The 23,809-nt window shown below is 41.6% G+C and overlaps 2 protein-coding genes across 3 annotated transcripts; both read left to right on the forward strand.

Moving 5' to 3' along the window:
• Positions 1–290: 290 nt before the first annotated feature.
• c1galt1lb (core 1 synthase, glycoprotein-N-acetylgalactosamine 3-beta-galactosyltransferase 1, like b) lies at positions 291–6,936 on the forward strand. Of its 2 annotated transcripts, XM_070959758.1 has the most exons (4): positions 291–870; positions 1,009–1,275; positions 2,837–3,501; positions 3,699–6,936. In XM_070959758.1, exons 2-4 carry the CDS (start codon positions 1,050–1,052, stop codon positions 4,008–4,010), a joined length of 1,203 nt encoding a protein of 400 aa, XP_070815859.1. In that variant the 5' UTR covers positions 291–870; positions 1,009–1,049; the 3' UTR covers positions 4,011–6,936. The 2 variants fall into 2 exon arrangements, with proteins under 2 accessions (XP_070815859.1, XP_070815860.1); XM_070959759.1 differs by lacking the exon at positions 291–870 and having other exon boundaries at positions 881–1,275; positions 3,699–6,930.
• A 12,651-nt stretch (positions 6,937–19,587) lies between these two features.
• On the forward strand, positions 19,588–22,630 carry apof (apolipoprotein F). Its single transcript, XM_070958968.1, has 2 exons — positions 19,588–19,922; positions 20,527–22,630. The coding sequence occupies exon 2, from the start codon at positions 20,559–20,561 to the stop codon at positions 21,885–21,887; it is 1,329 nt and encodes a 442-aa protein (XP_070815069.1). The 5' UTR covers positions 19,588–19,922; positions 20,527–20,558; the 3' UTR covers positions 21,888–22,630.
• Positions 22,631–23,809: the final 1,179 nt, after the last annotated feature.

The raw sequence follows: 23,809 nt of genomic DNA on the forward strand, positions 1-23,809 counted from the left end.
AAAAGACGAAAGTATTCAAATATTGACAAATGAGATGTAGTGACCACAAACAAACACGATACGCAATCAAAACGAGTGGTATAGGTCACATTTTGGACCACAGTCACCAAAATTTGTGATTCCTACTTCAAAACTGAATAATCAAAGAAAGGTTTATGTGGTAAAAGTATGATAACGTTTGCTAATCGGGTCACAGATTCTGCAGCAGCGCTTGTGTATTCCTTCGTAGGAGGATCAGCAAACATTGCGCTTTTCTTTTGAAATACTTGACCGGAAATAACTGTTTTTCTGGACGGAAGGCAGCAGCCAGATAAGTTAGATGTGTAATAGTTTATGTAGCGTAGGGGAACATTTTATATTGCTGTTTCAGCGTCTTGGTTGTTTTCATTAGAACGCTGGCCTTATCCCGTTCATTAGTAATCTCAGTGAGCTCGGTCGGTCAACTGTAGACAACTAACGTCTTCGTTAGCTTTGTCGACCCGACAGGAAGGATCGCTAACTTAGCACCGAAGTTAACGTTAGCACTGTCGATCAAATAACGGACTAGCCAGGTGGCTAGCGCCAGTCATCCCGTCACCCAGGCCGAGAAACAATGATGAAAGACGGGCTTTATAATTAGTTGTTTTCTATCCCAGGGATTAGTTAGCCAACGTTAGCGTTGTGGTTTGCGCGCTCACTGTTTTGCCACGATAACAGCAACATTTTACTGTGGCTAGCTGAGCTAAGTTGTCGTACAGAGAGAAAAACAGCCCACTAACGTTTAGTCGTGGGCGAAAGTGGCGCAGCTGTCGCTTTAGAAAGTTAGCGTCTCCAGTGATGATGAAGTAGCTGCGGGGTAGTCCAGCTGCTATGGTGTCTGCGATACCGCTGGTGAGTAAACCACACCTTAAACGGGGAGTGACACCTAACACGGCCAACACGGCGAAGGAACCTGAAGTTTTCAGGTCGCTGCCGGGGCCATTGTAGTGAAACTCGCGTCCATGCCGTCTCTCTCCGTCTCTTATTTAGCACCTGCCAAGTTGAACCGACAGTGAGACACCTGGTCCAGCATGAAGGCCCTCGGGTCGAGATTCTCCTTCTACGCGGGTTTCGTGGTGGGAACCTTCACCCTGTACGTGTTTCTGCGGCAGGTGTGGTTTGAGAGACGTGTGTCAGCGCAGCAGGCCACCAGCCTTGACAAACTTCGTGACTACCAGCAACAGCTTGAGGAAGAAGAGAAGATATGGAAGAAGGAGAGGTCTGCTCTTTTCAACCTGAAGCACCCTCATCACACAGGTGAGCCATACGGAAGCTATGTGTCCAACAGATGTAGACTACTTTAGAGAGGCATTATTCAACACCGTGTCTTTAACTCGGTTTTGTTTCATTTTGAGGGTTAAACGTTTTTTCACTAAACTTTATTGAATCACTGGATCAAGTTCAGGTTCTTTGCACTTGTGACTTGTCTTCATAGTGGGTCAGTGCATCTGTCCAGCTCAGACACTGCATTTGGTATTATGATCTGTGGTCTGATACCAGTACAGATAGCTCAGATTTCACACCAATCGGTGCTTTTTAATTCTACTTAAATTAAAGTTGCGAAGTATGACATTTGACTGACAGAATTTAATAAATTGTAGATTTTCTTACTTTCTATTTCAAGTATTAAAACGGAAGCACCCTCACAAACAACGTCACGTATTTAACATCAACGTATTTACTTTGGCCTTTTATCAAGTATGTCTTCACAGGGAGTGACTTCATTTAAGTTGAAATAGTTTTTGGTCCTGCCTGAGTGATGCTGGCAGGCTGCCAGATATTTTACAGATCAGAAGTACCTCCACAGATACACACTATAGCAGTCTTTTCTTCTAAAGGAGACCCCTGGTTGTGTTATCAGGGGAGGGGGACTATGCAAACCTGATGTCACCAGTACTTCTCTCCTGCTTTCTCCATCATGTGTCTGGGTAACCAGGTTTCTAATCAACTATTTTCAGGTGCTATGTGCATGACAAAAGACTGCAGAGTGATGAATGAAAGGAGAGGTCATTACACAGTGACATATCCTTGTGTACACGTACACACACACATACACATATACCCAAAAGGGGAAAAATGTCAGAGAGCAGCTTCTTTTATCACCATTACAGGTGAAAGTAGCCTGTAGAAGTAAGGAGGCAGTTTTTAAAATAAGTAAATTGTGGTTCCAAAATAAGCTGAGATTACTTAAGTGCTTTACAGTAACAAGGTTATGACAGCGCACATGATTATCTTCTAACCTCTCTATATAATTTGTTTACTTTAGTGTTTGTTAAGGCTGTGTGTGTGTGTACTCGGGTTGGTACTGAAAGTGTGCTGGAGCGCAGGGGGTTGTTAGTGACTTGAAATTTGCCAAAACTCTATTTCTGATGATGGTCTTACTGAATTTGGTTTGGATCTGTAGCTGAGCCTCTGACTATTGTCTTAATTTTGTTACATATTGATTAAGTTTAACATTCTCACTACATATCCAGGACTTTTCTATGTAGAGGGGATGTTGAACAGAGTACAATGAATACTTGCCAATAGTATAAGATTAAAAAAAGAAATTTTCCTCCAAGTATGCCGATTCCTGTTGGTCTGTTTTATAAGTATGTGCCCATATTTTATTTAGGCATTTTATTTGTAACCATCCTCTTGAGTACCTGGAACTAGATTTTTTTTTTTTATCACTATGAGGTCATGCTTTATTCCTTGTTGAAAAGTTGTGTTTTCCCCTTCATTAGCACTGGAAACACTCCTGTTTGTGTTCTCTTTCTTCACTTTAAAATGGATCAGCGTGAAAATGTGACATTTATTGTTTACACCTCCCCACCAGGTGAGGATGGACGCATGGCTGATGAACTCTACAAAAAGGTGCGGATTCTTTGCTGGGTGATGACTGGACCCAAAAACCTGGAGAAGAAGGCTCGGCATGTGAAGTCCACGTGGAGTCGCCACTGCAATGTTGTGGTCTTCATGAGCTCTGTGGAGGACCCCGACTTCCCCACCGTGGGGTTAGGTACAAAGGAGGGTCGGGACCAACTGTACTGGAAAACGATCCGGGCCTTTCATTACGCCTACGAGCATCACGCCCACGAGGCCGACTGGTTCCTCAAGGCAGACGACGACACCTACGTAATCGTAGACAACCTGCGATGGGTCCTTGCCAACCACACGCCAGATGAGCCAATTTACTTTGGCCGAAGATTCAAGCCCTACACCAAGCAGGGCTACATGAGTGGCGGTGCTGGCTATGTATTGAGCAAAGAGGCTCTGCGGCGGTTTGTAGAAGGATTTAAAAACAAACTGTGCACTCACACTACCTCTGTAGAAGACCTTGCAATGGGGCAGTGCATGGAGAAGGTTGGGGTGCTGGCGGGGGACTCCAGAGACAGTGCGCACAGGGAGACGTTTCACCCATTTGTGCCCGAGCAGCACCTCACTGCCAAGTTCCCCAAGAGCTTCTGGTATTGGAGTTACTGCTACTACCCCATCTCAGAGGCAAGTGATGCATATATTGTGGAACTTCTGTTTGCTCTTGTATGTCTGGTATGAAGCAACCTCAGCAGAGTAATACACTGCTACGTTTACTGAAGTATTTCCTGAATGTATTACCCTGTGAAATGTGTTCATTTTTTACCAGCCTTTCTTAATGAAGTTTGTGCACATGGAAAATCTGACACTTTGTTTTTCCTCAGGGTCCAAACTGCTGCTCGGACCTGTCGGTGTCTTTCCACTATGTAGATGCTTCACATATGTATTTATTGGAGTACTACACCTATCACCTGCATGCCTTTGGCTACAGATACCGTTACCAGCCCCCCGTTCCGGTAGGCTACAGTATTGAGCAGTCCGGTTCCTGGGATGCTGCAGAAGGAAAAAAAGAGCTGGTTTCTCAGGACAAAGGACGGGGAGAGGGGGATGATCTGTCCAGGACTGACAAGAGACAGGATGCAGATCCCCCTCCTGCAGCTGGTAAAGACCCTCCTGCTGCTCCAGTGGGAAAATAACTGTTGGCCTGTGAGGGTGTGTGACAGGAACTGATCATTAGGTAGGAGGAACATGTGATTTGAGTGTTTGCTTATTCATTCTGATAATCTTGGCTCATATGTCTACAAAAGTTGAAAAACGGTCCATTTTGATTTGAAGGGTCCCCACATGCAAGTGTGTAGCCTGAGGATTCTCCAGCTGTGACTGCAAGACTGGTCGTCAGGCTGAGAGGTGATTTATGACTTTGGTTTTTCAGGTTTAATGGGTGGTTTTTACAACCGTGTGTCTTCTTTTCATTTTGGAAACGGTGACATTTCATTCATTTGAAAACTAACTTTTATTCCACATTAACCTAGTGATGGAACCAAGCATTTTCCAGGGCCAGTTAAATTTAATTTTGGCCACCAAACCTTGATCTACCCCTCTACAGCGAAGTAGTTCTTGACTTGCTGGACCCATCTGACTTCATTTCACACGTAGATAACTATGTGCCTTGGAGACCACTGAGACCCAATATGTGTCTTGAGCTTTTTTTTTTTTCCCCCATTATGCACTGCAGCTGGATTCAGATCTGAAGGGCCCACAAGGTCATTGTGAATTATTTTAGAGTCAGTGCTTCATCTTGTGCATTCAAAGACTCCCCGTCAGTCGGTGACAGAAGGATTTGTTTTAACCATACTGTGATTAACAAGTTTCTGCGTCAGTTTGCTACCTCCCAAACTTGATTCTGGCTGCATTCGTGCACTTACGTCCATGTTCTGTGTAGGACTAAGTCATTTTTGTTAAGTCATGTACTGCAGCAGCTCTAAGGTGATTTCACTTAAACCACTTGGACTGCAACTAAAGATTACTTTCATTACTGATTAATCCACAGATTATTTTTTTGATTCATCGACCAATGGTTTGGTCTATGAAATGCCAAAAAAGTGAAACAATTTCCTAAAGCTTAAGGTGAAGTCATCAAATAGCTCGTTTTTCTGACCAAGAATCAAAAACCCCAAAATGCTCAGTTTACTGTCGCATATAAAACAAAGAAAAGCAGCAAATCCTCACAAGAGAGACACTGGACCAACGTAATGTTTGGCATTTTTTCAGTAAAAAAGGGCATTTTTCAGTAAAAAGAGACTTGAATGATAAAGTGATTATCAAAATAGATGCAGATTGATTTCTTGTGGATGGATGAATGGTTTCAATCATGTAAATTACATTGTGCAAGTGTCAACAGTCAATAAGAAAGTGCACCAAAAGTATTTTAGTCCCGTAGATGTTTGAAAGATTCTGGTGTAAACATTCAGCAAAATGAGTGATGATAATTTCAGCCGTGATCCTGCAGCCTTAAGTGTTGGTGGAATGGAAAAAGGCTAACACATCATCAAACAAAGCAGAATACCCATATGAAGTTAATTTGGTAGAAAGCATTGTTCAGATGCGTTCTTATTTCTCTGCGGCTAATACAGATACATTGATGTCACCATGATGCTTTAAATTAGGAGTCCAAATGACTGAATTTGTACAATCCAGCCAAAGATTTCCACCAGGGATGACAGCACATTGAAGACAGACCACCCATTGTTTATGTACTTGTGGTCTTGGCTGTAGTGAATCTTGATGCTTCTCATTCATTTTTAGAATTGCTGTGCGTTCAGTTCAAAGCAAACATTCAGGATGTTTACCTGCTCTCTCTCTGTTCATGTGATCCGGATCTGTCTTTGGTGACGAGGCACACCTTGAGCTGGGTGAGGAGGTAGTTATACTCCAACCTATCCCTGGCACACACTTATCTACCTGTGCTTCCTGAAACAGGCACTGGACACACACAGTCCCCCTCACTATTCCCCAGTGGACCCATTAGCTTGTGCCTTGTAAATTGAGATTGTATGAGCCATCAGCTGCACACATGACTTTGCACTGTGACATTATCAAGATAAGAGCGATCAGTAGAATTTTTTTGAATCCCTCCAACAGAATGATTATGGCCTTTGGGGAAGCCAGTGGATGACTTGTCCATGACAGCTTCTTCTTTTCTTTTTTTGAATTTTTAGTGAATAAGCAAGAATTTTTCTTTTATACAATTTTAGTTTTTGCGATTTTATGTAATTTTAAATTCTGAATGGGCCAGACTTTTTCTGTTATAGTTAGTAAATTGTGTTTATTTAAAGTACTCAGAACAGTTCCTTTATTACTTTGGTACCAAACAGGATTAATTTGGTGGCAGACGCAGTAATGACCAAATACAGAAAATGGCTTTGGGAGTCAGACAGGATTCATACATGATTCAAACAGAATATGTTTGTGTGACAATTGCATGCACTTTCTGAGTGTTATAAGTGCTGTTTTTTCTTTTTAACCACTTCAACATTTTATTCTCCTTCAAGGTTAAAAATGTATGAGGTAATTATTGCCTATCAAAATGCCTTTTGTAAGCGTTTACACCCCGTTCCTCCTGTACATGAGCACAGCGCATGTTCAGTTTGATTTTTTTTTTTTTCTTTTAAAAATGGAAAAGTCCACTTTAAACCAAATCAGCATGTTTTACATAATGGTTTCTTTGGTAATCAATGAACTTGTTTGATTTCCAGTGAATGAGCAGTATTTGAACATTTCAGTAGCAAAGGACTGCTGTGCAGATTCTGACTGATCAGTGGATCATGAGGGCTCAAACACTTTGTTGATAACCGCCACCTCTGGTTTGTGATGCCAGTGATACAACACATCAAGTCCTCGACAATCTACTCCCAACATTCAAACTTTGTCAATGGGGAAAGGTGTACAGAACTGTATTTATATTTGAAATGTATTTATGTTGGTATTGACGTCTAAATCGAGTCAGTACACTTCAGTGTGTAAATGAGTTTGTGTGAGTGTGTGAGCACACGTGATCAGTGTGCAGGATCGTTTTCAGTGAATGGTACTTTAATCACTATAAATAAATGCATATTTTATTGTACATTTGTTTTTGTTTCTTTTTTACATCTGTTGAGATGATGTTACATGGCAGGACATTTCCCAGTGACAGCAGAGCAGCATTCATGCGTGGTTAATATGGCTTTTCCACCTCTCTGTGGTTAAATAACTTTGAGACATTGTCCTCTGTTGATCCAGCAGCTGTGGGCATTCATTGTCCCTGTGAGAGACTGAGGGTTTTCCAGCCTGTGCTGAGGTTGTCGAGGCGGGACGTCTCCACTACAGAAAGCGTTGAAACCTGAGCAGAGAGAACAAGGTTAGGAAAAACTTGAGCCCAAAGATTATTGTTATTTTTAATCTCAGTGAAGATAAAGGTGAAAGTTTCTCACCCCTGCCCCGCACGACTGACGAGTCGGCCTCTCTTTGTCTGTGAATGCTCCTCGGCACACAGACAAGCCATTCCTGTTTCAGAAAAAAACAAGTTTTTACTTACCTGCACTCTGAAAGTGAGTCAGCAGTCAGGCCGGTTCAAGTCGTTTACTTTTTCTTGACTTCTTTTTTCTTATCTTACATATATGCAAATAGTTAAGTAACAACATTGCGAAAATGCAAATTATTGCATGTGGTCATCTTGCAACGTTTTGAGCTGGCTTAAGCTATTTTGCATTTAAAATAATTGGCAACACCTGCTGCAGCCAGTCACTGTTGACCACTGCTACAACTCAAAGATGGACTACGGAATCGTATTGCATTCATTTGAATAGAAAAAAATCCGTTTTTTCTGAGTATTCTTTGGTCTGTTTTTCAAGGTAATTATTTCTGAGTATTTTTTCCCTGTTTCTGACTAATCTTTTTCCTGTTTTTCTGGCCAAATTTTTTCCCCTGTCTTTTGGAGTAATCTTTCCTGTTTTTCGGGATAATTATTTTTCTGTTTTTCGTGGTAAACAAAAACGAGACAAAAAACTGTTTTTCTCTAATGAAAAGTCAACGATGGGAAAGTGGGAAGAGTTCAGCCACGATATAGTTAACTTCCAGGAAGCACAAGTTGATGAGGACAGTGGAAAGACATAACAGTGAAAATCAAAAACACACAGTCCAAGGTGATGAGCAAAACACTGCCACAGTATCAGCTGTTGTCTCTACTGCAGCTGTTAAGATTATTGATCTTACATCTCTGTGTAATACATCAGAGGTCATTTTTGGTCCTTTGACAGGTGGGCCATTTTTAGGTGATCTTGATGATACACTCATACATGAGCCAACCCCTGCAATAGAAGAGGAACAAATAAGCACACCTACAGTACCTGGACCTCAACTCCTGTTGATGCTGAGACAGCTTCTGCTAGACCACCAAGTCCTGCTGGTGAACTTTTGCATGTAACCGTGAAACTTCACAGAGTGACTCTCTTAGATGAACTGATTGCTCAGTTCAAGGATGAAGCAATGATGAACTACTCTGTGAAATACAGCTTCATTGATGAAATGGGGGCAGATGCTGACGGCGTGTCCAGGGATGTATATGCTGCCTTCTGGACAGAATTCCTTGACTGTGCAGCAGAAGGTGCAGATGTGAGGGTGCCATCGCTATCCCCAAAATGGCAAGAGGAAGAATGGAAGTCTATTGTCTGGCAGGATATTGGCCAAGGGACTGAAGGACCATGGGTATTTTCCATCTCGGCTGGCACAAGCCTTTACAGCAACAGTTATATTTGGTGAACACTCTGTTTCACCTGATTTACTGTTTGACTCCCTGATGTTGTATCTCAGTCAGTCTGAGCGTGATCTCTTGTCCACTGCTTTGCAAGAGGCTGTTGGAGGAGCTTCTTGATCTTATGGATCACATGGGAGTAAGAACAGTACCAACAAAAGATAACTTGAGAGCTGTGCTTGTCCAGGTCGCCCACAAGCAAATGATCCAGCACCCAAAATATGCACTGGATAATATTTCAGAGGTTGCAGGACCAATACTCAGGAGTGTAGAGGATATGAAGAAGCTGTATGAGGACATTAAACCAACAACACGGAAGGTGATTAAGATGATAACATCTTCTCCAGCTAATTCAGCAGAGAACCAGAGTTTGCGATTTTTACATCAGCACATAAGGGGGTTGGATGAAATAGGTCTCCGGAAAGCTGATGAGATTTCTGACTGGGTCTGATGTCATTTGTGTGAAAGAAATTCAAGTCACATTCACCTCTTTGGAAGGGCTAGTGCGGCGTCCAATTGCCCACACTTGTGGCCCAACTGTGGAGCTGACATCAACTTACAGCAGCTACCCTGAGCTTCGAGCAGAAATGGAGGCTATACTGTCCAGCAACTCCTATGCAATGGACATTGCATAAGAGTTGCTAAGTGATTTATGAACACATACACATTTTTCTCTTCCCCATGGGTGCCAGCGCTGTAGGTTTAGACTAGTGTGAATGTTGATAGAGCATTTAAGGAGAAAATGTGATTAGCTCTGGTGCTGTGTGATTAGTGCAAAATGATTTTTTACATTTCAAGATTTTGTTTTTATTATATCAAGAAAAAATAACTTACTTTGCTTTAAGACACTTTTTGTTATCAGAGCATGTAAGGAGAATATGTGACTAGCTCAGGGGCTGTGTGATAAGCACAGATTGATTTTTTTATTTTGGATATATTCTTTCTGTCATACCAAGAAACAGTTAACAATTCACTTTGATTTAAGACACTTTTGTCATCAGTCTAGGATGACAATGTTTGGACATTAAAAATACCTTTGTTATATTTCACTGTTAAATCATAATAGAATTTGAATCTCTACCTCATGTCAGATGTTAATACTCAGTGTTTGTGAAACTGCTCATTACATTACATTACTAAAATGAGAAAATCAGAACATGATCATGAAACTACCTAGTAATGTAGTTCAAATCAGCTCCATCTTAAACATCTGCAATAATAAACTGTATTATGCAATTAAAACACTTCAAAACACTGACAGTGAACATTTTATTGAATGCTTTTCATACTATAAGTACTTTGGATATATACAGTACTTCTGATAATACTGTCCTTTTACTTTAGTAAGGTTTTGAATAGGCCTATAGAGTCTACATGGAGTAAGCTCTTTTTCCACTAATATCAGTGCGCCTATGACATTAGTACCACTCTAACCCACTACACAGGGTACTGCTTTCGGTGAAGTAAAACATCTGAATACTTCAACCACTAAGCAGGCAGGTGTCACAGTATTATTCTGACATAATATGTCACTACTGCAGCGCTTACCTCTATTATTTCAAGACGTGAACTGAATGAGACTTTTGTCCAAGAAGTCACCAGAAAAGGAGTCTGAGTCTTTTAAATCTTGGAATAGGTTCATCCAGAACTGTGCGTGTTGCCTCCTCAAAAATCCCCACCAATACTCTATTCTTTGGTTGTGATTGCTCGATCTATACAGGTAACATCTGAGCGAAAAGTTGTCCAGATGATCGTGCCTCAAGAACATCTGCATTTGTTCAATGTAACAGTTCTCGGTTCCGAGATCCGAACGAATTCGGGAAGCAGTTCCATTCCTTGATGACACCTCATCAATAAAGTATTGCGCGATTATCCTGGGATCACTGTTTGTAGAGTAGGTATGTAGCCATATCACCAGTCGTGAAAACCCATCTATTGCACCATTGATGCAGGTCCCGTACGGTTTGAGTTTATCATAGGAGTCTACATGCCACAGAAAGTTTGGGCCTGGATTCTTGTAAATACGCCACCGAAGGCGATTCTGGCGCCTCAGCTGCACGCCGTGTGGATCCAATATTTTCAGCAGTCTCCTGATCGTCTCTTGAGTCACCACGTAGCCAGCCTGAATGCATTTTAAATGCATCATCTTGTATCCATGGAGCATGCCTTATATATCCAGCTGATCCTGGAGAAACATTGCTATGTCCAGGAGATCTGAACTGGCTTTCCTTCTGAACAACCGCAAAGTCCTCAGGTGCCTGCGCAAGGTCGACAAACTAATAGTAATACCATCTATATGACTTAAAGACAGGACAATCTGCCAGTGTCTTAAACCCAGATCAAAGTAAAACTTGATTAAACTAAATAAGCAGGTCATGTTTGCTTCCATTACATTGAGCTCTCAATAAAGGAGTGAATGTGTCCAATGTTTTGAATGCCCTCTAAACTCAGCAAAAAAAAAATTGCCTGAAAAACAGAAAAGAAAATTATTCTGTGAAAAAAATACAGAAAAAGATTACTCAGAAAATCAGAAAAAAAAATTACCCCAAAAAACAAAGCATAAAAATAAATTATTCTGGAAAATAGAAAAAAAAATTACTCAGAAAAACAGAAATAATTACCTCGAAAAACAGACCAAAAAATAAATTACTCAGAAAAACCGGATTTTTAAAAAAAATTTTTTTTTTCTTTATTCAAGTGAATGCAATACGCTTCCGTAATGGACAAATTTGCAGAACTGTGAATCACAAACAACAAATTGGCTTCATGTCCAGACAGGAGAAAAAAGATAATTGCTTGGCACAATGTCAGTGTGCAGATGCAGCTACCAGAAACACATTGTTTGTATCAGCCTCAAGTTGGTCAAGTATTGGTCGGGTTGTAGCGTTGGGAATCACAAGTCTGCACATTAGTAAGCATCAAGCATAATATCTGTATATTTGTTCTCCAAGTAGCCACACAATACACTGAAATGATGTAAAATGCATCCATAGAGATCGTACGACTCGCTGATTGCAGTGCTGCTAGAATCACTCACTTGTCCTCCGTCCCAACAGAGCAGCGAGGATGTGATCCATGTGTCCTGGACAGAAAATGTATCGAAGCTCCAGGTGAGGTCATTACAGAAAAACATGCTTTCTCACTTCTTCATGACATTGGTGTGTTTCTATGACCTGCTCAAAGAGTTTGGGGTCAGATGAGTCTCAGTGTCAGTGAGAGAGAGCAGGGTGAGGTGTTTGCTGCACATAGTGACTCACTGTTTGGCTGAGCTTCACTTCTCTTTCCCATTAGGCTCACAAAGCTGTCATAGTCGATGTCACCAAATCTCTTCAACTCTGCTTCTCCACTCATGCAGCACTCCGGCTTAGCCTGAAAGACAAAACATTAAAACGTCATTTGTCAGCCTGCTACGGTGACCTGGAGGATCAGGCCATAAACATCATATCAGTGTAGCTGGCCTCACCTCTTTCAGTAGTCTGTAGGTGTCTTCCTTACACCAAGACCTTGCAGGAAATAAGACGAGGATGAATAAAACGACCAGTGAAGTTAGAGTGCTGCAGTTTGAAGTTCCCTCCATCGCTCTGAAATGTGAATCAGTGCATCAGGTTTAAAGCAAATAACACTTGCAAATTACCATGTTCCTCCAGCACGATGAGTCATACATGAACTATTTTGATCGACATGATAAATAAAGACGAAATCCACTTTAAGTGTTATAAAGCGTCCATTCACTCCCCTTGCATAACAGAAGCAGTATATTAAGTGTAATGAGTTTTGATGTGATTAATACCATCCATTCAAAAAGCATGACAGCCTGCAACAATCAGCCTCTTCTTCAACATGTTTGTCTGTTAATGCTCTTTAATTCGATCTGTCTTTAACATTTCATGATAAGGATGTAAACAAGTTTAAGTTATGCATGACTAACACATGCAGCGACACAGCAGCTCGATGAAAACAAATTTCCCCCAGAATAGTTACTGAACACAAACAGATGAATGATTCTGTGGAGCTGGATTTCAGATGGTTTGGTGGCATATGAACTGAGGATAAATTTCAACTCATGGTGACTTGGTCATTTCTTAATAAAATGAGCAAAAGGAGCTCATGAGTCATCCAATTCATTATGGTGCCTTAGTCCTGCTTTAATTAAGTATGTGTTTTGTAGCCTTATTATGACTCTTAAGTTCTACAGATTTCCTAATAATTTCGTAATAAGTTTCTAGGAAAGACCTTAGTGATTTGGCACTTATTAGGCAGTGATTTAAATATAAAAAGTGTTGAATTGGTCGGCTTCCAATCGATGAATTACAGTTAAATGAGTAAAACTTAAGCAGGTCAGTAGAACATGCAAAAATTTGAAATTTGTCTGCACACATGCAGTTCAGATAAGTTTATAAATATAAGTGAATGATGAATATAAAATTACTTAGGTTTACACCATGCAGTTCTTTCAAGGAAATCCCACTAGAAATGAATGATTCCTTTACTAAAACTTAAAGAGTTTTAGGATTTTAGGACCCAATTACTCAGTTCTTAAGCCTACAGAATACTTCCAAGAAATTATTAGAAAATTACAGCCAGGAAATAGTGGAGCTGTAAAATAACCAGTCATTAAGCAATAACATCTCCCAACATGAATCACTACATTCCCATGCTGACATAACCGCAGAGACTGGTCTCAAACAGTGTGTTATAAAGAAATCTGCTATTGGGGAACATTAATGCAGGCAGTAACAGAATTCAACACTGTAACACAGCACAGTGGAGTTTTGTAATGGAGATTAGAAAGCAACGCTGACAATCACTCAGTTCACTCCTGTATTATATGAGGTTATAGAAAGCAGGCTGCTGCAGTGTGTTTACTTCACCTCTGAGTTAACGGAGTAACCTACCATAATGTCGTTATGCTCCTTTATAGAAATAATCTATTGCAAATAAATGAAAATAACCTGAAAATCTTACCTGTGAACAGTTTAATCTTGATCTGATCCAGCAGCGTAAACCAGGGATCTGTTCAACAGTTTACTTGGTATTAAAGGAGCTCTGTGTCAACTCAAATTATGGCTTTCCGCTCAGCAGCCTCTCTACCTCAATTATTATAGTCCTTAAGCTCATTTGTAATCCAATTAGAGCTCCACCCGCCACCCAAACCCCTATCCTACCCCTACACACACACACACACACACACACACACACACGCACGCACGCGCACGCACGCACGCACGCACGCACGCACGCACGCACACACACACACACGATATTTCTCATCAGTCTTTTTTAATAATTGTATGTAATTCTAATAAGACATGCTATATTTTCACCTGTGATTATTTAATGAAACGGTCTTTAAAATTGCTTATTATTGCTGTGAACAATAAAGAAACTTGAACTATAGGGTGTGTGTGTGTGTGTGTGTGTGTGTGTGTGTGTGTGTGTGTGTGTGTGTGTGTGTGTGTGTGTGTGTGTGTGTGTGTGTGCGTGTGTGTGAGTGTGTGTGTGTGTGTGTGTGTGTGTGTCTCCCAGGAGAAATATGACAGTATGTGCCTGTGTGAGTGGACTGGACGTGGAAATGGCGCACGCCCTGAGCGGATATTGCTGTTCTGTCTACACGGTCATTGACTGGAGTGTGAGAGCAGAGAGCCAAATAACTCCCACGTTCCCTGAATCGATGACTACTCAAATGACAAGCGGAAGCCTCCTGATGGACCTGTACCTTCCACAGACAGTCAAAAGTTTGATTACTCCCACCTGGAATCCATAAGGTCAAATCTGAACAGCAACCTCGCACACACACAGCACTCACCCAGGCTGTCTGTACGGCAGCAGGGCTGGGGTGGTGTTACTTGCATTTAAACCATGATGAGACACTTAATTTCAGATTGCCTGATTGGCTTGAAGCTTTGCATTTTAGTAGGAAACTGCATGCATGCTGTGGCTGAAGTGTTTAGGAGCCACCTGGCAAACTCAAGATTTAGAGCCTGTACTCACACGTGTGTTACTTTGCAGAATAAAAAACACATAATAAGCTCATAACTTTGCTTGCTCTCTTACCTTTGAACCAGCTGGTTGGTAGCTGCAACATTAAAGGAGTAGTCTGACATTCTTTGAAATACGGTTATTTGGTTTGTGGGTGAGTTGCACTTTAAATGTGAAGCTACAGCCAGCAGCTGGTTAGCTTAGCTCAAAGACTGGATAGAGTAGGAAAAATCCAGCCTGGCTCTCTCCTAAGGTAACAAAAGCTCTAAAGCTCACTAATCCACTTTTTATATCGTCATTGTTTAATCAGTGTGTAAAGACAGGAGTCTAAAAACAATAATTTGCTGTTTTACAGGTATGTCAGACTGTTTATTGGCCAGGCACAGAAACATCCTGGAGACTCCCTGGTTGCCTCTAGTCGAGAAATAGTCTGGCACATACTTCTTTGGAAAAATCACAACTTGTTATTACGTTTTAGGGGAAAAATGTTGTGAAGGTGGAACACTTTCACAACATTTACCCTCATAATGACACCGCAGCAGCCAGAGAAAGGCAGTTCAGGCTTTTATTGTGCTTTTACCTCAGCCACTCGAATGCACTCAAGTGGGAAGTAAGACATATAAGTTTAGTTCACGCTTTTCATACATATCAACAGTCGACATGTAAGAAATATATCCCTCACAAGAATGTATGCAGGTGGTTCTTTAAGGCCCTAACTGTTGTAAACAGATGCGCACAGATGACAAGCAAGCCCCTGAAACAAGTGCTGATTGGTTAATCACAATTACACTCAAGAACAAAGTGAAAATATAGCATGTCTTTTTTTTCGGCATTATCTTATTATAATTGCATACAATTATTCAAAAACACTGATGAAAAATATCCTGTGTGTGTGTGTGTGTGTGTGTGTGTGTGTGTGTGTGTGTGTGTGTGTGTGTGTGTGTGTGTGTGTGTGTGTGTGTGTGTGTGCTCTCTCTCACAGTTCTTAACACCAGGGGACTGAATCAGTCGCACCTAATTAACACCTCTAAAGGTCTTTGGATCATTTTCTCACATTGAGCACAACACATCTAATCACCTGAAAGATGAATTTCCTTGAAATGTGACACGTGCACATCTATGAGATGTGCACGTGTCACACGTATGAGACATCTCTCCTCGTCACTCCCAGGGCAAACTTGACAAACTGGTTTTTCCATTCCTGTCAGTATGTTGTTTGCCCTGCCCATCACCTTCATGCTAGTGACTGGTTAACATGGCAGCTTCCAGGTGCAGCTAGCAGGGGGTTCACCTGCAGCGGTCCGTCAACCAAGGGGGGTTTTCAGTGTTAATTAGTGATAATAATTAATGATTAATTAATTTGTGAGATAACAGGAAGATATATTATCACCACAGCAGCAGAAGTAAAGGGAAAAGATGAATAAAAGAAAAGTTATGAAGTAACCAAACAATCAGATAATACTGAATCCGGGCCATGACTTTCACAACCTGTCAACAACTGAAGTACCTCGACTCTCAGAGGAACTGTGGGCTTCTTCCAGCTGTACTGGAGCTTTGGATCATATCACATGACCTCCCTCGGGAGATGGAGCTGCCCAGTTGTCATGAAGTGCAGATGTTTTCAGATGTTCTTTTTTCAGTCACTTTAAGGGCTTTTCATTTGTGGTACCTCAGAAATTGGGATTGCAACCATATTTACTATATTAGAGTGAATCCAAGTTTGACTTTCAGACTCTCCAACAGGAATAAGCTTGAAACCTTGCAATCACTTATTTGAGTTCCTAACCTCACTAATCAAAGTGGTCATGGGTTTGACTGTCATGGCAGCACAGGGCTGCAGTGTTGTTCTCCATCATCGAGTGGTGACAGAAAAGGTTATGAGGAAAAACTGCACAGCACGTGTGATGGAAAGTTTTTCAGTCCTGCGTGAGGGAAGTTCTGTTACACTTCTCTCTTTTCTTTATTGTTTTATCATTTTAATGTTGAACAAAACATCAATAGGTGTTTTATGTGCAGGAAAAAACACAGTACAACTTCCTCCCTACTTACTAAACATCCTGTCAGGAAGACAGAAAAAGCATCAAAAGTGTGAAGGCTTGTTTAAAAAAGAAAAGCCATCCAACTTAATCAGGATATCGGAATAACTGCTGTGATAAGGTGGATTAAAAACATTACAACAAAAACTTTCTAGTGAAGATGGTGATGTGTGAGTATATACACAAGACAGACTCAAACATGATAATTGCACTGGGATTATCAGTGTGATGGTAACTCACATCAAATGCGTTAATACTCTGAAGACACAAACCCTGCTGTGTGTGGAGCAGGCAGCCTGCATCAGCACGTTCTGATCATTTTGATTGGACTCTGGAGGTTTTTCCTCCCCATCAACAAGTGTCAATTCTGCTCATTTCCCCATAGAAATGACCGCGCTCCAATTAATCATTGTACTTTGCGGATCACACAGCAGCCAGGTGTCATATTTTTCTGACTGAATGGTGAAATCCAGCGGGCTTTATCACCCAGTGACTTCACATTCCGCTTGTTGGCAGCACACTGTATGTCACTTTTGCTTCAGCCAAAAGATCTTAATGATTTTAACTGTTTCTCTAAAGAAGCTGAGGCCTCTTTACCCTGCTAGGTCAGTCAACTGTGTCCTGCAGGGGACAGTGGAGGAGCAGCATCTCCCCCTTGTCAAAATCAACAGAGACACAGGAGTCAGTGAAAGAGATCAATTCCTACTTCTTTCTTTCTTTCTTTCTTTCTTTCTTTCTTTCTTTCTTTCTTTCTTTCTTTCTTTCTTTCTTTCTTTCTTTCTTTCTTTTTTCACATTTTGGAGGAACCAACAAGAAGGAAGAGCAGTGAGAGTGAACCAATACAGAAAAGATCTGGGCTGTGAAACCAAAACAATGAGCTGAAAGATGCTAAACCTAGAGCTGAGGATCTGAACCCTTTCATATTTATTTTTAACAGCTCTAAACTAAAACCAGTTAAGGGAAACACACACACACACCATCATTCTGAATTTCTGAACACATTTAGTGACGTGTTCGTCCTGCACTGAATGGCTCCACATAATTATTTTACAGTTAGATTTGTTCTGGGGGAAGAAAATGCTTTTAGATCAGTAATTGTTTGTGCAATAAGACCTCCATATTTTTTCTTGTTTTCCTGACAGACTTTCAGCTGCACCCAGTGTCGCGTCATGATCAGAGGTAATTTATGATGCACCACACCCTCATACCCCATCCCCTGCCTCTGTGCTGTTCTGTCTGTGGTAGAGTTTTAGCTGGAGGACAAACCAGAATCCTGCTGGATTTGTCAGAACTGGAAAGGGGCGATGTCAGCACGTGTCCTCTGTGGTAACACATCACCCCCTAGTGCTGTGAAATCAGACTTTCTCTGCCACACAATCACACACCATAAACACTTCTGTGGGTTTATACAGAAAGAATGATTGCTAAAAATAGGACCAAAATACATCTCGGATCTGCTGCTACGTTACGAACTGTCCAGACCTCTCAGGTGGTCTGCTTTCTGAGTCAAAACTAAACCACATACCTGGAACAAACTCCCAAGAGGTCTGCTGCATCTCTCAGCTGTTTTCTATCAGGGCTTAAAACTCTCCTGTTTTTCACTGCCTTTTATTAAATTCAGTCTGACAGACAACTTTTTTCATTGTGTCACTCGAAGTGACAGTAGAGCTTCACTATTTCACTATTCACTATTTCATTCAGTTTTAGCATATTTTCATCTCCTATTTTATCCCACTCTTATTCATGTCTTTTTTTTATCACCTTGTGTATCTTTTATCTCTTGTCTTAATGCTTTTTTATGTCCTACCAACAGCATCATGAGTTGTTTTGTTGCTGAAAGGTGCTGCACGACTGCACTTGCCTTAACTTGCCTGTAGAAATGCATACAAAAAATGACAGATGATTGGCTGTACTTGGAATTTAAATCCTGCATGATTAAACCGATGATATGACTGATTAAATCCCTAGTTTGTGGTTGAGAGAATCAGATGTTAGATACTTAGAAAGGAGCATAACAACAAAGTGTAGAGTGCTTACTCCTGATTATGAAGGGAAAACAACTCGTAGGTGATGCAATACTGTGTGTAAATTAACTCTAACACAGGTTTTTGTGTCACGATGTTGAATGTGATGCTTGTTTTTGGCTGCCGTGGACCATTTGGTCTTGAATGAGCCTTGTCCTTTCTGTTTAGAGAGGAGGGGGGAAAGCAGTGGAGTACTCTAACAGAATAAAGCCATTTTTGTGTGAGGGGAGAAGTTAGTGTGTGTGTGTGTGTGTGTGTGTGTGTGTGTGTGTGTGTGTGTGTGTGTGTGTGTGTGTGTGTGTGTGTAAAAGCGCAAAAGAAAGAGTACCAAGGAAGTGAGAGGAAAGAAAGCATAGTAGAAGTGGGGAGGGGAACAAAGTGAAAAATTCTTTGCATCTAAATAAAGCAGAACAGGAAGAAGCATGCATGCTGAAATGTCAAACTTGGTGGATGATCTGAAAAATGTGTGAAAACAGGGCTGTTTTTCTTAGCTTGAGAAGAGTTGACTTTTTGGAGATACGTGTTTTTTATAGGACAGAGACGCTATGCTCCAGGGTAAAGTCGGGCTATTCTGGGTGCTCTGATTGCAGGAGATGGATGTTTACCGACAGTTTCTATAGTGGGAGTTAATGGGGCTTCGGAGACAAAAAGAAGTCATTTTCTAAACGCAGTGAGTACAGGACAGTGATGTGTTAAGATGTAAAAATACAAGGACAGTGAACAGGTCTGCAGTAACAAAACTACACCTGTTATGATGTTGAGTTCCGTATAGATTTCAAATCCTATTTTTGTGAGTGAGTTCAGTCTTTACCTCAGATAGCCCCGTGTTTTCCTCACTTGTCTTGTCTTGGCTTTATAGGAGATAAATTTGCTCACGGCATGAGGGAAGGTTTCTTTCAAGTATCTGGGTCAAAAACAAAACCTGCCAACTGAGAGAGAGGGAACAGAGGGACGGGGGGGATGAGAGGATAGCAGGGCATGCAAACAGAACTGCTTTTGAACACATGGACTTTCCCCACGTGAATCAATATTCAAGCCCCGATCTCCCTGTTGAGCAATGAGGCCAAAGAGAAGAGGGAGCTGAAAGACAGATGAGACAGAGGGAGGGCTGTGGGATGTCGTGTAAAGAAGGAGATTCTCATTGGAGGCAAAGAGAAAGAAGACTGCGATGCATGTTTTGAGAAAAAAAGGGAATAAAGGGCAACAAAAAAGCATCCTACATGCTGAAGCCATCTTGGTCGCACTGCTACACTCTGGACTCCAGATCTGTTTATTATTGAGGTAGGTGCTACACACTGGATCAAGGATATAATGAAATTATGCTGCTGTGGGCGAAACAACATTTCTATTTATAGTTGCAGTCAGTACAGGAAAAAGAGAACATGCATGAATGTTTAATCTCAGTGTGGAGGCTCTGGAACAGGAGGCATTGCTCTGTCTAGCATTTTAAAATGGATCTTTATATATATATATTCATGTTCACACTCAACATTTTAAAATAGGTAACAAGCTTTTTTTTTTTTACTCCACATTAGGCTTTTTTTAATTTTATTTTTTATTTTTTGCAGGTGGACTGTGTTTAAGTTTTCAAATCATGCAATTAATTGTGGCACCAGAAAAATGGCCAAATAAGAATTTAAGATTTTTTTAGTGTCTGCAAAGTAACTGGTGCAGCTAGTAAACTGTCTCAACAACTAGCTTGATAGTAGCCAATTAATGTGTGAGTGTAAAAGATAGACATATTGTTGTGCAGGATTTGTTTTAGAATGAAATTGCGTTCAACAAATAACCCATGTTTTCTGAGCTGTTTGTTCAGTACGCACAATGACAACTCATCTGTTGTGTTGCTGCCTTGTTTTTCTTTATACTCTTGTGTTTAATGTAGTGGCTTTGGAGAAAAGCTGTAACAAGACTGGAATGATGTCCTCCAAGTTGAAGTGGCTGATTGTGATCCAGCTCCTGCTGAATGAACAGGCTCTGTGCAGGGTCCCACCTTCTCTGGCACTGAGAAACGGTCTGCTTCCAGGAACTGACTTCCACGGAGAGGTCGAGGAGACAGACAAACAGGATCATCAGTCTCCGCTGGGATCCCAACTCCAGCTTAGTCTCCCATCTGCAGAAAACCCTGGTCCTGCATCAGTGGTTGCACAGAAAGAGGAGCAAGTCCAATCTGCCAAACATACGGTGTCAAACCTCAAGGCGAAGCTGCAGGGTCTGATTCGAGATCATGTCCACATCCAGGGGAACATCAGCTGTGAGGAGCTGCTATCTGCCAGCACTGTGAATGACCCGTCCTCCTCTGTGTTCCCCCAGGAGCTGCTGGGTCTCTCTTTAGTGCCCGTGTTGGTGGTGGCAGGCTGCCCACAGGAAGCGCAGACCCTGGTGCTCAAACTGTACGACCTGCTGGGGGTGGCAGATACGGAGGAGCTCCTGATGGAGGTGGAGGGTCTGATAGAGAGGAGAATGAGCAAGTCTGTATCTACACCTGCACCCCCATCAGCAGCCTCGCCTTCAGAGAGGGATCAAGCAGAGCGCAACATAGAGGCTGTGATGTTTAACATCCAGCAACTGGCCATGCTGGGAGAAGGTACCTCTATGCAGGAAGGGCATTGTGAAGGCTGGACCAGGGTGAGTGGAAGCATGCTGGTAGGAACAGCTGTGGAAGGAGCTGCAGGTGATCTTGAGGAGGCTGTGAGCACCTGTGAGAGACTGGGAGTCCTGTGTGCTGGGGTGACCAGCGGGGGACTCCTCAAACCTGGAAGGTACCAGGCCGTGTTTAAGAAAGGTAGTCGCATCCTACCATCTGAATCCTCACTGTACGAATGCTGGATCCCTCAGTGCAGTACGGAGGAGGATGTTTCAATCCCCACTGCCTCGGGTCGACGGATGAAGCGAAGCCCCCAGAGGAGCTGCATCAACAAAAGCGAGGAACGCGTGTACAACGTGGTGGAGTGGATCCCTGCGGTCAGCACCCTCTACAACCTCGGCACAGCTGTGTATTATGCCTCGGTCAACTGCTCTGAAACAGCCAAGGAGAGAGCCATCCTCAGTGCCGTAGACCTCGGCACGGATGCTCTCATGGTCGCCACAGGGGGGACTGCCGGGGTGGCAGGCTACGCGCTGGGTGCTGGGGTGAAGACCGGCGTCAAAGCCGGTGTGAGGTATCTGCTCAACTCCATGAAGCAGGAAGACGACGTGCTGGTGAACCAGTTCAGCTGGGAGGAGGGCGTCATCACCATCCAGTAGACTGAAGGATCAATGAGTCAGCCTGTGAAGCTTTAGCAATAAATATCATTCAAATTAGTTGATACATTTTTTTGAATCAGTGAAACAGGATCAATGTTTGTTAACTGACAGATGAAGAGTAACAAAGTGGTTCTGATCTAGATTATTTGGAGAACAAGATCACACATTATTGTACGAGTCAGTTTGAAAGGGGGAAACGCTTTTGTTTGTGTGACTGCACGCAAACTTCATTTGACACAATAATTATTCTTCATTGAAGATGATGTCAGTCTGTAAATCTGAGTAAATTTGTTTTCTGTTTTCTTTTTTTCAGAGACACAATTTAGCCTAAAATGTAATGAAAATTACACGTTTACTCACAATAATATATAAAAGTAAGTATGGCCATAAAGTAAGCTTTGAACCTTTTGAACCTTTTGAACCTTTTAGAACAATAGCTCTTTTTGTGTATGATGCATAAATAGTTGAGCAATTTATCATATTAAGCAGCAACTTTTGAAGAACTGGTCTCAGGAAATGAAACATTCAATCCCTCAAGACTCTGTTTTTGCCCTCCATCCAGTGTCTTTTCTTCTCTTCACTGCTCTTCACTGTCCTTCATTGTTTCCTTCCCTCACGTCACACTCTCACCTCTGGTGTAATTGCAGGGACAATAGATGCACAACTGCATTTTGTTGTTTTATATGTTTTTATTTTCTGTAAATGTCATTAAATTGTATATTAAATCTGTGTGCATACAGTGACTGTCAGTGTGGTAGTTTAGCACACATTCACATTGACTGTATTATGGTATACCAGTGAGACAGTACTATGGTAAATGAAACAGTGGAAAAGTTATTGCATCATGTTGGTGCAAGGCTACCACAACCATGTTTATATATCATGCACACCGATAGGCTGATAAGCTCTATGACGACAGGTGTGGTTAACCAACCAAACCGCCCAGAGTGATCATCAACATCAAGAAACCTCACATACACTTTCAAACTAAATAAACAAAAAAGGTCTAAATAAAGGACACCATCGGGTAGAACAAATAATTAGCTGCAATATTCTGTCACTGGATAACTGTTAAACTGTTTATTGATTTGAGCATTTGTATGTTTGAGAGTGGAACAATCTTCACTGCACTTGATAGGCTGAGGCTAATTTTGGTGTTATTGGTGGTTAATGTGAATAGAGTACCTGACCTTTACAAGCATCTGCCAACTGAGTCTAAGATAAACAATGTATTGTATGAAGAAAGTAAACAGAGCCTCCAGGACACAGAGATGAAGGACTGTGCATGAAAGAACCCTCCTGCCTGCTCACCCCTGTAAAGGAGCTCAACCTCCTTTCCAAACATTGCTGCATGCGTTCTCTCTTAACAACAGTTCAACTACACCAGCCAGCAGCAGATACATTTATGACACGTGCTGTGGAAGTCACTCATAGTCACGTGTGATATGCTACAAAGGGCAAATAATTAAAAGTAAACCGCAGTGATGTGTGGGTTACACTTTTTCTAAATGATTAAGACATCTCATTTTGCTGTGGGACGACTCATACAAAGCAAATCCCAAACTGGTCTTTTTCACTACATTTAGATCACAGCAGGTACAGCACAGGTGTAAATAATACAGATAAAGATGGCTGAGTTCCATTTAGCAGCGCTGGTTTCAGGATCCTGGGACACTCAACAGAGCCACTGTTCATGTTATTACTATTTTCACCATTATGACAAGTCACAGTGTCTGCTGTGCTTTTCCATCCATGGTGAAGTGAACTCAGTGTGTTTGTCTGGTTGACTATCTCCATATTGGGCAATCTTCTGTCCTCCTGTGTCTGCGTGCGTGTGTATGTGTGTGCGTGTGTGTGTGTTTGCCCTGTGACAGACTGGTGACCTGTACAGAGTATATTTCCTTCCTCTTGTTCCAGCACCC

Source organism: Chaetodon trifascialis, chromosome 3 (genome assembly GCF_039877785.1).
Source record: "Chaetodon trifascialis isolate fChaTrf1 chromosome 3, fChaTrf1.hap1, whole genome shotgun sequence".
Taxonomy (NCBI): Eukaryota; Metazoa; Chordata; class Actinopteri; order Chaetodontiformes; family Chaetodontidae; genus Chaetodon; species Chaetodon trifascialis.